Source organism: Vombatus ursinus, unplaced genomic scaffold (genome assembly GCF_900497805.2).
Source record: "Vombatus ursinus unplaced genomic scaffold, bare-nosed wombat genome assembly UNPS02005286.1, whole genome shotgun sequence".
Taxonomy (NCBI): Eukaryota; Metazoa; Chordata; class Mammalia; order Diprotodontia; family Vombatidae; genus Vombatus; species Vombatus ursinus.
Genome location: NW_020945064.1, coordinates 6,984,000 through 6,997,741, shown reverse-complemented (window position 1 = coordinate 6,997,741; position 13,742 = coordinate 6,984,000). Strand labels below are relative to the sequence as shown.

Below are 13,742 nucleotides of genomic sequence, written 5' to 3'. Positions count from 1 at the left end.
TCCAGAACAGAGCCCTGTGGGACACCTGTGATTAGAGCGGGTAATCTGAAGGAGGATCCAGCAAAAGAGATTGAGGAGGGGTCAGTCAGAGGTAAAAGAACCAGGAGACAGCGGTATCCTGAAAACCTAGAGAGAAGAAAATATTGAGGAGAGTGATCAACAGTGTCAAGGGCTGCAGAGTGGTCGAGGAGAATGAGGATTGGGGAAAGACCATTGGATTAACAATCAAGAGATAGCTAGTACCTTTGGAGAGAGCAGTTCCACTGGAACGAAGAAGTCAGAAGCCTGGCTGCAGAGGGTGAAGGGAGAGGGGAGTGGAGGCCCTGTTGTAGATGGCCTCTCAAGGAGGAGAAGTATGGCACAGCAGCTAGCAGGAGGAGTAAGCCAAGGGAGTTCAAGAATGGGGAGACCTGGGCATGTTGGTCAGCAGTAGGGAAGCAGCCCATCTCCACCTGTACACCCCTGTCCTTGCTTTCCCCCTCCCTGCCTCACTATCCTGCCATCCAGTGTCCCTTTGGTGGTGCATGGATTTCTGTGTATGTTTCAGGTCCCTGAGTGTGAGCAGCGTCTCCTCTGTCTCCAGTGCCACCTCGAGTAGCAGTTCTGTTCGCAGTGCTGATTCAGAAGACATGTATGCTGATCTGGCCAGTCCTGTTTCCTCGGCCAGTTCCCGGTCTCCCACCCCTGCCCAGACAAAGAAAGAGAAAGGTAAAGCATCTGGTTCTTTCTTGCTGATTTATCATCTGAGAGGATTGGACATCCCCAGAGAGTGTGCCTCACTACTTTCAAGGTATCCAGGAAAATGAGTGTGACTCAGTCTCTGTCAGGAATACAGGGTTGAGGAAGGTATATAGTAGGACATATTGTAATACAGAAACAAAAAGCTTCAGTAAAACTTTAATTAAAAAAAAGAAAGAAAGAAAAAGTGCTCTTAGAACAATACAGTAGTGACATGGACTCATCAAAAGTTTGTGCCACAAAAATTTAAGACTGTAGCAGCATATGCCTAAAAGGTTTCCCCACAAACAAACCAAAAAAAAAAAAAAAAGTGAATCTTTGCACAGTGTACATCTCTCTTTGGTTGTGAAAAGGAAAGACCATAGGGCCATTTCATCAGAGCCTTAAGTGGGTCTCTCCTTTCCCAATCTTTGAGCGTTGTTTAATTCACTCACATAAGGTAGGTTATACCGAATAACTTTGAGACCTAAATGTCATTCATTCTCAATGGTAGAAAGGAAATCCTTCATGATAAATCTTGACATATAATAAAATCTATCACTTTTCTTACCAGTTTTTCGGCTATATCAATCAGTCTGGAATAGAAAACACTACAGAATATCTGTTGCCTGTTTTTGATAAATATAAACTTACATTGGGGGAGGGGGCAGTGAAAGACAGTCTTCTTTTGGTCAGAATGGAATCTTCTTTCTGTAAACTCATAGTACTATGTATGTATCTCACATAGACTTTAACACACTATGCATGAGATGTATTTCTCTGTGGTGTATTTGTAACCTGCCTCCTGACTAGACAGGAAGCCCCTTGAGGACAGGAACCTGCCTCTGCCAGAATAGTTCACTGCACTGGTTGTCAGGCTTTTGGACCAGACCTGTGATTTCAGAGATGTAGGGAACTCCTGATGAGGAAACCTCTGCCCCAGCACACATTGAGCCTGCGTAGCAGCTTAGGGTCTCAAGAGAGTCAAGTGACTCGTCTAAGGTCACACCACTAGTGTGGATCAGAGGCTGGACTTGAGACTCTGTATTTGTCATGCCAAGTTGCCTCTCAGTTATAACCACACATTCATCTTTGTAGTCTAACCACCCCCTTACCTCCACCTCCCCCCTGTTCTAATGCCTAGGCCAGAGTCCACCCATAGTAGACATTCTGTAGTCAAGGTATACTTACCACTTCCACTACCATCCAGAAACCATTCAGCATATAGTGAAAGATTGTTATTTGCATATTCACACTGATAATCTGCATATATCATATATATTGTGTATGTTTCCTACCGTTAACTACATTACCCCAAAAATAACCCAAAAGAAGAGATTACTGCAGGTGATTGACTGAGAATTTGTCATTTAACAGGAAAATCTAAAAAAGAAGACAGTGTTAAAGAAGAGAAGCGGAAAAGGGAGGCACCCACACAGCCCCCCAAATCCACAAAACCTGCAGCCAGTAGTAAATCATCCCAGCAGCCACCACCCCCCCAACAAGTGCTCCCCCCACAACCTCAGCAAGGAGGGTTCAGCGCTCACAAAGAGATCAAACTGACGTTATTAAATAAGGTAAGAGCTGTAGAGCAAGGACATTAGGTCAACTAATTCAGCTACCGATGATCTGCTAATGGAAGGAAAAAGGAAGAAGAAAAAACAGAGGAAGCTTCAGGAGTTAGAGCCATAGTCCTGCTTGCTAGGAGGGAGAATGGAAACCCATCAAGGTGGCAAGAAATGGCTTCCAGTCCCTGGAACTTGGGCACTTAGGACTCATGCAGGTGGTTGAGAGTTAGTGGTGGTTTTAGTTCTGCCTCATGCCAAGACAAAGTGCAGTTTTATTTCCTGATGTTTTTAGAAATTGTAGGATGTACCAAGAGGATGACTTTATGTTGGTAAGGAGACTTGAAAATTCCCAGGGAGTTCCTTGTAGAGTTGGCCGGTGATTCCACAGCTAAGTGTACTGACTGCAGGGGAAGAGTGAGAAATTGAATGAATCAGTGAACACTCTATGAAAACGGCTGTGAATTATCTTTGCAGCTTGTGTTTATACTGCCGCATTGAGTATTAGAAAGACTCAAGCTCCCTAAAAGTCATTGAAATACATAGTAAGGAAACTTAACCTCTCCTCAAGGATAACCTCTTCTAGGGAAACCTCTGAATGCCCCTGGAGCTCCTCCTGCCACTCCTGGGCTCCACTACATATGTCCAGTATCTGGCTCTGAAAAGACCTGGATCCAAGTGTTACTTTTGACCTAGAGCTGTGACCCTGTGCAACTCTCTCAGATGACAGTGGGGTGCAAATTATTTGGGACTGCGAATGATTTTGCTATGTTTTTATTTTGTGAAAGCAGAGGTGATAAATGAGTACTGCTCTAACGAAATGTCTGACCTGGACCAGATGAAGCTGGTTTTCTCCACCTTTATTTAGTTTTCTGTACTGGGTCCTACATGTCATGCCATACACACATTTCATTGCTCCCTTGGGTTGTTTTTAATTCTGTGATTTTAAAGAATAGAAATGTGCAAAAGTTGCAGCTTTTAATAAAAGCACATACTTCGGTGGCTATTAGAGACGGTATAATGGCTGTTAATTGTTGAAGAAGTCAGACTTTTCATTGATTTTAAAGCCCACAATGAAACAGCATCAGTCACCCCGAAGCTCAAAGCAAAATGAGGCTGAAAATGGAAAACACCATCAGGAACTGAAACTGCTGATGCACAGAAGCCTGATTAATCCTCTGAAAACAGGCAGAGACCTTCAGAGGGACCTGGCAGATGGAAGGGTTGTTACTGATTCCTCTGTTGTCTAGCATAGGCTATTTAAAAACAAATAATTGCTATCTGTTCCTGTGAAGAAATATCTCTTGTCATGGGCAAAACAACATAAAAACTGGAGTACTCAGGATTGAGAAAAGGTAGATTTTACTGATGGAACTTGCTTTTTCATTTAAGGCTGGGCCAAAACTATTGTCAAAAAAAAGTCCAAGGGCAGCTAGGAGGACCCGAGTTCAGATGCGGCTTCAGACACAACAACACTTACTAGCTGTGTGACCCTGGGCAAGTCACTTAACCTCGTTGCCTAACCCCCCCCCCCCCCCAAAAAAAAGTCCAGGTGAGTAGTTAAGATTGGGCATCTCATCAGACAATAAAACATCTGCTCCAAAACACGTTTGGGGGACTTTGTTTTTGGAAGTCTTGTCCCCATTGAGGGAATGATCGTCTCTGAAAAGCAGAATTTTTTTTGAATTACAGAAATCTCCAAATGTAGATGGAATATGTCAGACATGACCTTGCCCTACTTCACTTCACAAAGAGTTAATACAAATATTCAAGAAAAAGAGATAAATGCGCTTCAGTGCCCCAGAAACTCACCTTATTTAAACCCTAATGAAAACTTGTGGCTTATAATCAAAGCTAGACTTGGAAAAAGGAACTATTTATCAAAAGTATGCTGAATAGCCAATGTGATAAAAGCGTTAAGTTTTTTTGGTAGAGAATTAAACCATATACATCAAAATCTTGTGAATTCAATGCCATCTCACTTAAAACAAGAAATTGCTGCAAAAAGAGGACATAATACATATTTTTAAAGATGTAAAAATTTGTAGGCTTTATTGTTGTCAAATTTAATTAATTTGTACATCTTGTATAAACTGCTAAGCAGTTGCTAAATCTGGTTTGGTAGATCGAGTTTCCTAATTTTGATCTCCCATCATCAATGAAATCACAGATCCAATCCACAGGCAGAAGTACTATACTACATTTTGAAAGCCATTCATGTCTGTCATGCATCGGTAAATTATTTACTAATTAGATCAAGTGAATAACTTTGTGTTCCAGTACCAAAAGAATAATTGCTTTATAATACTCTCTTGAAATAGGGAATGTTTTGTGATCTTTTCCTACATGTTTAAAGATAGGGGAGCAAAGACCCACAGAGACTCAGTAATTGAGTGAGTCCATTGGAGATGGGCAATGGCCATTCTGGGTAGCATTGCCCTGAATGGAAAGTAGCTCCATGGCTTGATACTGCTGTCTGTCTTCTTCTTTTTTTAAATTTAGGCTTACCCAGAGTTTCTCTGCAGTCTTTGGCTTTATTTCCTTTCTCATTTTAGGCAGCTGATAAAGGAAGCAGGAAGAGATATGAACCATCAGACAAGGATAGACAAACTTCTCCTCCAGCAAAACGAGCTAACCTGTCTCCTGAAAGAGGTAAGAAAGCATCACATTGTCATGTTAGTGTGGAAGAGAATATTTCTTTTCTGAGACCAGCTGTCTAGTCTTGGCACAACCTTGAGTTTTGCACTATCGCTCTGCAAAAATGTGAGAGCCAAGCTTACAACAAAGCTCAAAAATGTGCTGACTCCCACTCCTGCAGGCGAGTTATTTATGGACAGAACAGCTGGAACAGCTGCTGCATTAAGTTACACACGTCTGCTTCCATTGCCAGAGACTTGTTGTAATCTCTCTTCTTTTAGTCTTGACTGTTTAAGGAGACATCTGAGGTCTCTCCCCTTCCATCTACCAAAAGTGGGCAACAGATTGCCTAAGTAGGCTGCAATGATAGCTGGCCAGAATGAGGCTCGTGAACATGGGATCACAGTTAGAGAGAGGCATGAAGACTAATTAAACAACAAGTCTTTTTTTATACTGTTCCCTCCACTGTCCCCTTGCTATGAAGCTACCAGTAGTGCTTGTCCTTTGGGCTGTCCTCGCCATTGAGCGCACAGTCAAAAGACTCAAGGAAGAAATGGTCCCTGCTATGGAGGAGGTGGGGGGCGGGCAGAAGGCACGGCAAAGAAACAGCTCTAGACATGATTCTAGAGCACTGAAGTGGAGGATCAAGAAAGACTTCCGGAAAGAGGGAGCGCAGGAGCCTGGGGAGCCTAAGAGGGATTCTAAGTATATCAGGAACATTTGGGCAAAGGCATGAATTCAGGAAACAGCAGCCTTGTCCTAGAGCTTTCACCTCTCTATTCAGATAATCAGCAGGCATTTGTGTGGGGTTTGTGCTTGGCACTGGGCACTCAGGAAAAGTCTATTTGCTTACTAATTCTTTGCGAAGGGCAGCTGGGTGGCACAGTAGAGGGAGTGCCAAGCATGGAGTCAGGAAGACTCATTTGTCTGAGTTCAAATCTGGCCTCAGATACTTACTAGCAGTGTGACCCTGGGTGAGTAACTTTAATCCTATTTATCTCAGTTTTGCTCATCTGTAAAATGAGCTAGACAAGGAAATAGCAAACCTCTCCACTATCTTTGCCAAGAAAACCCCAAATGGGGGCATGGAGAGTTGGACATGACTGAAAAACAACGAAACAGTAACAAAAACCTCTTTCCCTCTTTCATCTCTCGCCTTCATGTACCTCAGGCAAATTCTAAACCTCCTGTCTTCCCCTTCTATGGTAGCCTCTGGCACCTCCATTCTGTCATTAACAAATTTTGTTTCATCTTAGGCACTCCTTTTTTAAAAAAAAATTATTTATTTTTAGTTTTCAACATTCACTTCCATAAGATTTTGAGTTCTTCTTGTACTCAGGCAAATCTGGCGCCCCCAGAAGACACTACAGCCCTGGCCACCCTCTTCAATACTCGGTGGACCCTCTCTCATGTTGCCTAACACACTGGACCAGCCAGAAGAACACACATATCTTTGCTCTTCACTGCCCCCATCTGAACTTTCCCTTAGCTGCCGTCAGTAACCTTCTCTCCTTTAAGGTCCGCTCCATCTGGGTGTATTGTCCTATCTGGATCTACTTGGCATAATGGCTAGAACGGTGGGCCTGGAGACAGGAATACCTGAGTTCAAATCTAGCTGCGTAGCTGTGTGACCTTGGACGAGTCACTTAACCTCTGCTTTGGTCTTTTATTTGTAAAGTTCTTAGCATAGTTGTCTAGAACAATTTAATAAATGCTTGTTCCCCCTTCCTCCTCCCATCCCTCTCTACCCCTTCTCAAATCAGTTGCCCCCTTGCCTCTTGCCATTCACACCTTACCAAATTCCAGCCATTACTTCCACCATTTATTTATCTCCTCAGTCTTACTATGTACTACCAAGCACCACTGGAAAGTCGCACAACTTTGCCAACCTGGGTCTACCACAAATTTGTTACGTAATCTCAGGTGGGCCCTCACTGCTGTCATCTTTTCATTCTCCTTTGGTTGATTCACTGTCTTGTACTCCCCATCGTGGCTATTGTAAATCCCATCTTCTCTCCTTAAGCTACCACTTCCTTCCTGTCTTCCACTGCAGAGCGTGTGCTTTTCTGGGGAAATCGAGATTGTCCACTGTGAGAATACTCTTCTCATCTCATACTTATTTCTTTTTCTTTTATTTATTTATTTATTTATTTAGGCACTTGGGGTTAAGTGACTTGCCCAGGGTCACATAGCTAGTAAGTGTCAAGTGTTTGGTTTGAAGCCAGATTTGAACTCAGGTCCTCCTGATTTCAGGGCCAGTGCTCTATCCTCTGCGCCACCTAGCTGTCCCTTCATCTCATACTTTAAAAGCTCCTTTTGCTTTTGTTCCCATCTCTGAGAAAGAAGAGGTACTTCTTTCCAGTGCTGATCTCTTTACTTGTGCCCTTGATTCCTTCTTCTGCACTCTCCTGTCTTCTCTAAGAGCTTGTTGCTTCTATCACATTAACCCTTGATCTAATAGATCATAGATTCATAGAAAAAAAATGAGATTACCTAGAGAGAATGTATCAAGAGAATCCCAGAGGAGGGCCTTGGCAGACATCTATGTTTAGGTGGCAGGGATGGAAGATCTAGCAAATTAGACTAAGGAATGTTCAGAAAGATAGAAAAACTAATAGCGGTGTCACAGAGTAAGAGTGTCCAGGAAGAAAGGGGTGGTCGACAGCATCAGAAATTCCAGAGAGCTCATGTAAGATACAGACTAAGAAGAGGTAATGGCGACTGACAGATTATTGGTCATCTTGGACAGAGAAGTTTTAGTTGAGTGGCGGTGTCAGAAGCTAAAGTGGGAGACAAGGAAACAAAATTGAGCACAAATAACTTTCCTAAGACTTTGACTATTAAAGCAATAAGATCATAGATTTAGAGCAGTGAGAGACCTTAGAATTCATTGAGTTCAGCTCCCTTATTTAATAGAAAATTAAACTGAAGCCCAGATAGGGGAAGTGATGAAAGTGATTTGCCTGAAATCAGATCTAGTGTTCTTTCCACTGCAGTGCCCTGTAGAATAGAAGAATAACTTGAGGTGGCAGGGTCAAGTGATGGGGTTTTTGTTTGTAAGAGTGGGCGAAATGGGATGTGTTTGTAGGCAGTAGGAATGAAGAGGCTGAAGATGAACAAGGAAGTTCAGAGGGGTTGAGTTGTCCGAGAAGACAGTGGCAGATCAGATGAAGAGCACAAGTAGAGGGGTTAGCTTTGACATCTTCCTCAGAAGATGAGAGCAGGGGAAGAGTCTAAAGGAGGAGGCTGATGAATTTTGAGAAGGGCGAGAGTAGGAAACTCACTGTAAAGATCCCAGGGTCCTCTCCTGAGAGAGAAGAAATAAGAATAGTGAAGGAATAGCTTAGGGGACATTGACAAAAGAAAGTTTATGTCAAGCACTGTGTTTAGCAGTGGAGATACAAAGACAAAAGTGAAGCAGTTTCTACCTTCAGGGAACTTACATTCTAATGAGGAAGTATACTTAGAACTCGGGACCATCTCTAGTCCTGAGCTGTATCTCGCCAGCGGACCCAGATGGCTCTAGAGGAGGGAGTGAGGCTGGTGACTTTGCACAGCCCTCCCTCACTTAAATCCAGTTCACTTGCAAGTCAAGACATCACCTTCCCGATGTCATTGGTCCTCTTGGAGAACCAAGGAAAACAACAACAATATGTAAAATATATTCACAACCACGCCAGGGTAGTTGTGGAAGAAGGGTCCCTAATGGCACAGGGATCAGGAGAGGCCTCTTGTACAAGACTTCATTTAAGCTGCATCTCAAAGGAAAACAGGGACTCTAAGAGGTGGCGATAGGGAGTGCCTTCCAGACATGCAGGACAGCCAGTGCAAAAGTTGACAAATGGGGGCGAAGCAGTATGTGTGTGCAAGTAGCAGCAAGTAGGCTGGTATGACTAGATCATAGTCTCGCACCATAGTCTGCACCTAGCTGCCCCAGGAGCCATTTTTCTTAAGGAAAGTAAAATGGCCTGGGGCATAATTATGGCTTTTCCTTAGAAGTAAGCTAAACTTCACATGCCATTGACAACTCCAAATTAACTCCTTTTCACTTTGTATGTCAGGTTCTCGTGATAGGAAACCAGGTGGGAGAATCTCTTCTCCCAAACAGGAACGCCAGAGAGGACAGAACCCCAAACCACCTCTGACTCAACCAGATAGGTGAGTGCCCCCTTCTGTCTTCCCCAGCAGATTTATATGGTGGCTCCATTACTGTAAGAGAAGCCAGAACCTTACCTGTTATGGGTTCATAGAAGAGCAAAGGAGCCTTGGCTAAGCAGTAAGGATTCCTGGCTTAAGAATGCTTCAGTCCCTCAGGGATGCTTCTCCCGCTGGCATAGATGATAACCTCTGTGTGCCTTAACAGATTCCCCCAGACAGTCTTCAGTCAGAAGCCAGTCCATCCCAAAGCCTTGCCAGCCTGAGCTTGTGCTCCCTAGCATAAACCCAACAAGGAGTTCTTTATTATCTGTATTAAAAGGCAAGGGGGAGAGTATGAATAATATCCACTGATAATCTAAAAATCTTACTTTAGTTAAATTTAACTTGTTGCTTAACTAAATATGTCCTCAGTCCTGTTAATAAAGAGACTAAGTGACTTGAGTTTTGCCTCCTCTCCTGGTAAAGTTGCTGGTAAGCAGTAAATAGCCAAAGGACTGGTGGCAATGAGTCAATAAACATTTATTGAGCACCTGCCACGTGCCAAACTCTGTGCACAAACACTGAGAAAAACAAGACAAAAATGAAGCAGCAAAAGGGAACCTAAAGAAGGTATAGCCCAGAAGAATCCACAGGTTCCCCACCTGTAAAATGGAGCTCTGAATAATTCAGTTCAATGTCAATCTTTTCAAACTGCCTCCATTATGGAAAGGGAGGCAGGCAGGTCAACAGTAGGCTCAGCTGACTTCCTTTCAGAAAGCAGATGTTCATTGTAGCTATTAGGCTCTAGTACTTTAGCTATCGTTTCACCTGTCTGAAAAATGTACTTGTTTTTCAAACTGTCCAACATACATGGAAGGAAAGACCTAGAGAGAAACAAAGGGAGCTAGACAGACAAAGAAACACAGACACAGAGAGCCCTCTGCCTTCCTTGTTAACTTCCATCAGAAGAGCTTCCTGCCCCTTCCCCAGCCGACCTGGAGAAGCTAGAACCTGTATGGGGGGGTGGGGTTCCCAACTTAGTTTTCAGTGGAAATAATGACATTTAACATTTTAGAATCAAGTCTTTTCAGGACAGAAGGTAATGAATGGAAAGTTCAGATTGGACCTCACCAGAGACGGCCAGCTCTGATTAAATAGTGTTTGTGGCCCTCACCTGCAGGGCCTTACATTGCTGCAGTCCTGTCAGGACTCACAGCAGAGTTCACTCCTTTCCTAGCCTTGCCATTCTAGCTGTGACCTAAAGGAAGGGACTGGTGAGGAGTTGGTTGATTCAGTCCTTTGGGTGTGCAAGGTTACCGTGAGAGCAGTGAGAGGATTGAGAATCCTGCCCCAACACCTAGCACTCTTGGCATCACAGGTGCTTCTGATCCTTTAGTTTTTCAGACATTATTTCATGCATTTCCCCAAGGTGGCCCCTCCCATTCAGCTCTTACCTTTTACACCCTTTCATAGGAATCAGGGTAGGGAGGAGACCTGCCCAGGCCAGGCTAGTGGGTCGTGTCCACTCTTCAGCCCCTTTCTCTCTCTTCCTGCCCAGGAAACGCCAGCTATCCCCACAGTCCAAGAGTTCCAGCAAAGTCACCAGTGTGCCCGGCAAAGCCTCTGACGGGGGCCCAGCCGCAGCTGGTGCCAAGTCCGGGAAGTCAAGCACCCTGTCACGACGGGAAGAGCTCTTGAAGCAGCTGAAGGCCGTGGAGGATGCCATTGCTCGGAAGCGGGCCAAAATCCCTGGGAAAGTATAGTTCCTGGCCTGGCCTGCGTAGACTCTTATATGTTTTTATAAATAGTGTAAGCGCAGCCGTTTTGGATTGTGCAGTTAATGTCCTATTTTGGCTGTGGTTCTTTTTTAAAATTAATAAAAGATAAAAGAAAAAAAAAAGTTTCTCAGCTGGAAAAGAAGCCGCCCATATAATGAAGATAACTCTGATTCCCAGCTGCTTACCAGCGAGATTGAGGATCAGTCCCTTTCTTCCCAGAGCAGCATCCCCAGAGGCAGACCAAGCCAGCACCAAGGCAGAGGCACATGCAGCAACATTTTCAATGTAAATTATAAATCCTGGACTCCTAATTCCAGCCCCATTGGGTACTTTCTCTCTCCTCCCCATACCCTCTTTTTCTTTTTTCCTCCTCCTTTCTTCTCCTCTTCCTCCACCTACCCCCTTTGCTAGCCACGAGTTGTATTCTAGTTAGCCTTGCTGTGTGTTGTGTCTTCAGCAATGCAGTTCTATTCCCTGTGTAATAAGAAAACTGAATACTTCTGTGAACTACTGGCAGCATCTTCCCCTCCCTTGCCCCATCCCCAGGATCAAAAATATATATATAGATATAGATATATATATATTCTTGACTAAAGTCTGATTGGGAAATATTTCCTGTCTTTTATTTTAAGCATCAGATTGTTTTAGTTGATTAAAAAAGAAAAAAAGCAAGGGTATCGTTGGGGCGTCTGTCTAATGAGGAGGGTCTTTTTTTGAGGGGGTCTCCTAAAATAAAATATTTTGATAAACCGTTCTCCCTGCCCTTTTAGACGTGCCTGCGTGTTTTGGAGTTATTCTCCCATTTCCCACTCCTACTTTTGGATTTCCTCACCCACGCAACCAGCAAATTGACGATTTAAGGAATAGAAGTCATAGGCTCCGTTTGTCCTAGTTTAACAGTAGCTTGAGCTTACAGAGCGCTTCTCTTCCAGGTCTGTCCTCTTGATGAAAATATGGATGAGGTACGGTGAGACTGGAGCTATGCATCAAAGCCTCACTGTACAGATTCTGAACTCAAACCAGGGTCGCCGGACTGCTGGGTAACACAGTCCAAACTCCCATCTCTGCAGGTTCCCTTGAGAGCAGTGTCTCTTACCTTATTCCCTGACTTGGCATACTTGTGACTCTTGGTAAAGTCGAAATTGACTGAATTCTGCAGAGGGAGCCGTCACACGGCATTTTTCTGTTGGCCTGTAAAGAGAGAGCCGAGGAGGTCTCATCTGGAGAATCACTGGGATATGGCAAACTGTTGGTGCCCCTTCAGGGCCAATTACACTGTACTTGCCTACAGATTCCTGGTTGTAGGTCAGGAGAGAAGACTTCTGTTTCTACATGCCACGTGTGAGTAACCTAGGGGCCATGGAAGGAAATTAATCTGCTGAAGCTATGCTGGCATCGACATGGAAGTGCCTTAAACCAAGAACTAAATGTGCTCTCTTGGCTCTGTTGAGCGACCTCAGTTTGCTCAAGGTCAACTCTTATCCAAGCTCACCTTCAAAAAAAAGGATACTGAGCACAGAACAGTTATTTGCCAGGCTCTAAAGGGAAAGATGTGTAGTATTAAGACATCAATGAAACTGTAATATTTGGCTAATTTGCCCAATAAGCACAGTTCCCCAGAAGACGTGTCACCAAAGGGACAACAGCCTAATGGCCTATTTTCCTGTTTCTCCCTTTCTGAGTTCTCTTGCACAGCCCTGAAGTCAAGATGAGATCATTAGAATATTAAACATGAAAGTTGGGAATTGGTTTGCTTTTCCTATGTTTATATTGGTGTGTATCAAGTTGATTATATTTTCTAATTTTTGTCCTTATTATCCAATTAGGTAACTCAAATTTTATATAGTCCTTTAAAGCTTGCATAACCCTATGAGTACCTATGAGGTAACAAGTATCTATGAGGTAGGTAATAATACAAGTATTATTTTCATAATTTAACAGATAAGGAAATAAGCTCCGAGATGTTAAATTACTTGCTTATGGTCACACACCTAATAAGCGTCAGAGCTGGGATTTGAACCCAGGTTTCCTGCCATAGTATACTGCCTAGGATGACGAGGATAAGATTAATTAGTACAATCCAAAGCAGATTTTGTAAGTCGCCGAATCCTAACTGTGTTTGGATACTTGAAAGTTTATTCAGCTTACTGCCAAACCAACGCTGGACTTGTGTTTGGAAGAGGAGAAACATTTTTCGCCAGATGAAATGTGAGTTCACAAGAACCAAACTAAAGCTTCTGCCATCTTGGGTAGTTTGTGAATGTTCTTTAGTTCCACAGGATTGAATCCTAATATCCTGCTTTGTCATCAAAGGAAGGGACCCTGGAGACCACCTACTTAAACTAGTACTGCTTTTCTTGTGAGGAAACTCAGTCTTAGAATGAAGAAGCCATACTGTGAGATGATGGAAGGGCCAAATCTGTCCCTAGATTCCCAGATCAAGGCTCTTTCCATTGCACAATTAAATAAATGTTCTGATGGTGGAGGAAAAAATAAGGAATTACTGCTGATTTCCTAAGTGTGTTATGAATGGAATGTCTTAAAAAGTTTGGTCCATTAGACCAACCTGTGTTCCTACTTTCATGGAATCCTTTCCAAGAGCCAGAAATATATTGATAAAACCACTTTGCAATACTTGGGAATGTGTCTCTCACATGATGCCTCCCTGAATTCTCCCTCCAGTAGAAAGAATACTTGCTCCAGAGAACTTTACTGATCTCAGCTTAGAATGCTCCCTTTCACTGTATCTAATGAGAATAGCTTACCTTATTTTAAATGGCTTGTGCTTTGGATACTACCTAAATAGGTCATCTAGCAGCCCTAGAGCTTAAGTATTAATAAATATACAGTTGTTTTTTTCTCTTCCGGTGAGCTGGGCTTGAAATATAATCAATCCAATGTGGGGAAA

At 43.3% G+C, this 13,742-nt stretch overlaps 1 protein-coding gene across 7 annotated transcripts in view; it reads left to right on the top strand.

Annotated features, from left to right (window-relative positions):
• Nucleotides 1–11,588, top strand: part of ZC3H18 (zinc finger CCCH-type containing 18) — an 84,648-nt gene extending 73,060 nt beyond the window's left edge. For all 7 annotated transcript variants that reach the window (XM_027846792.1, XM_027846778.1, XM_027846783.1 and 4 more), the window contains 5 exons: nt 548–708; nt 2,095–2,294; nt 4,838–4,934; nt 8,981–9,077; nt 10,615–11,588. In XM_027846792.1, the coding sequence (XP_027702593.1) occupies nt 548–708; nt 2,095–2,294; nt 4,838–4,934; nt 8,981–9,077; nt 10,615–10,819 (760 nt within the window). In that variant the 3' untranslated portion in view covers nt 10,820–11,588. The remainder of the gene's footprint in view (nt 1–547; nt 709–2,094; nt 2,295–4,837; nt 4,935–8,980; nt 9,078–10,614) is intronic.
• The last annotated feature ends 2,154 nt before the right edge of the window (nt 11,589–13,742 follow it).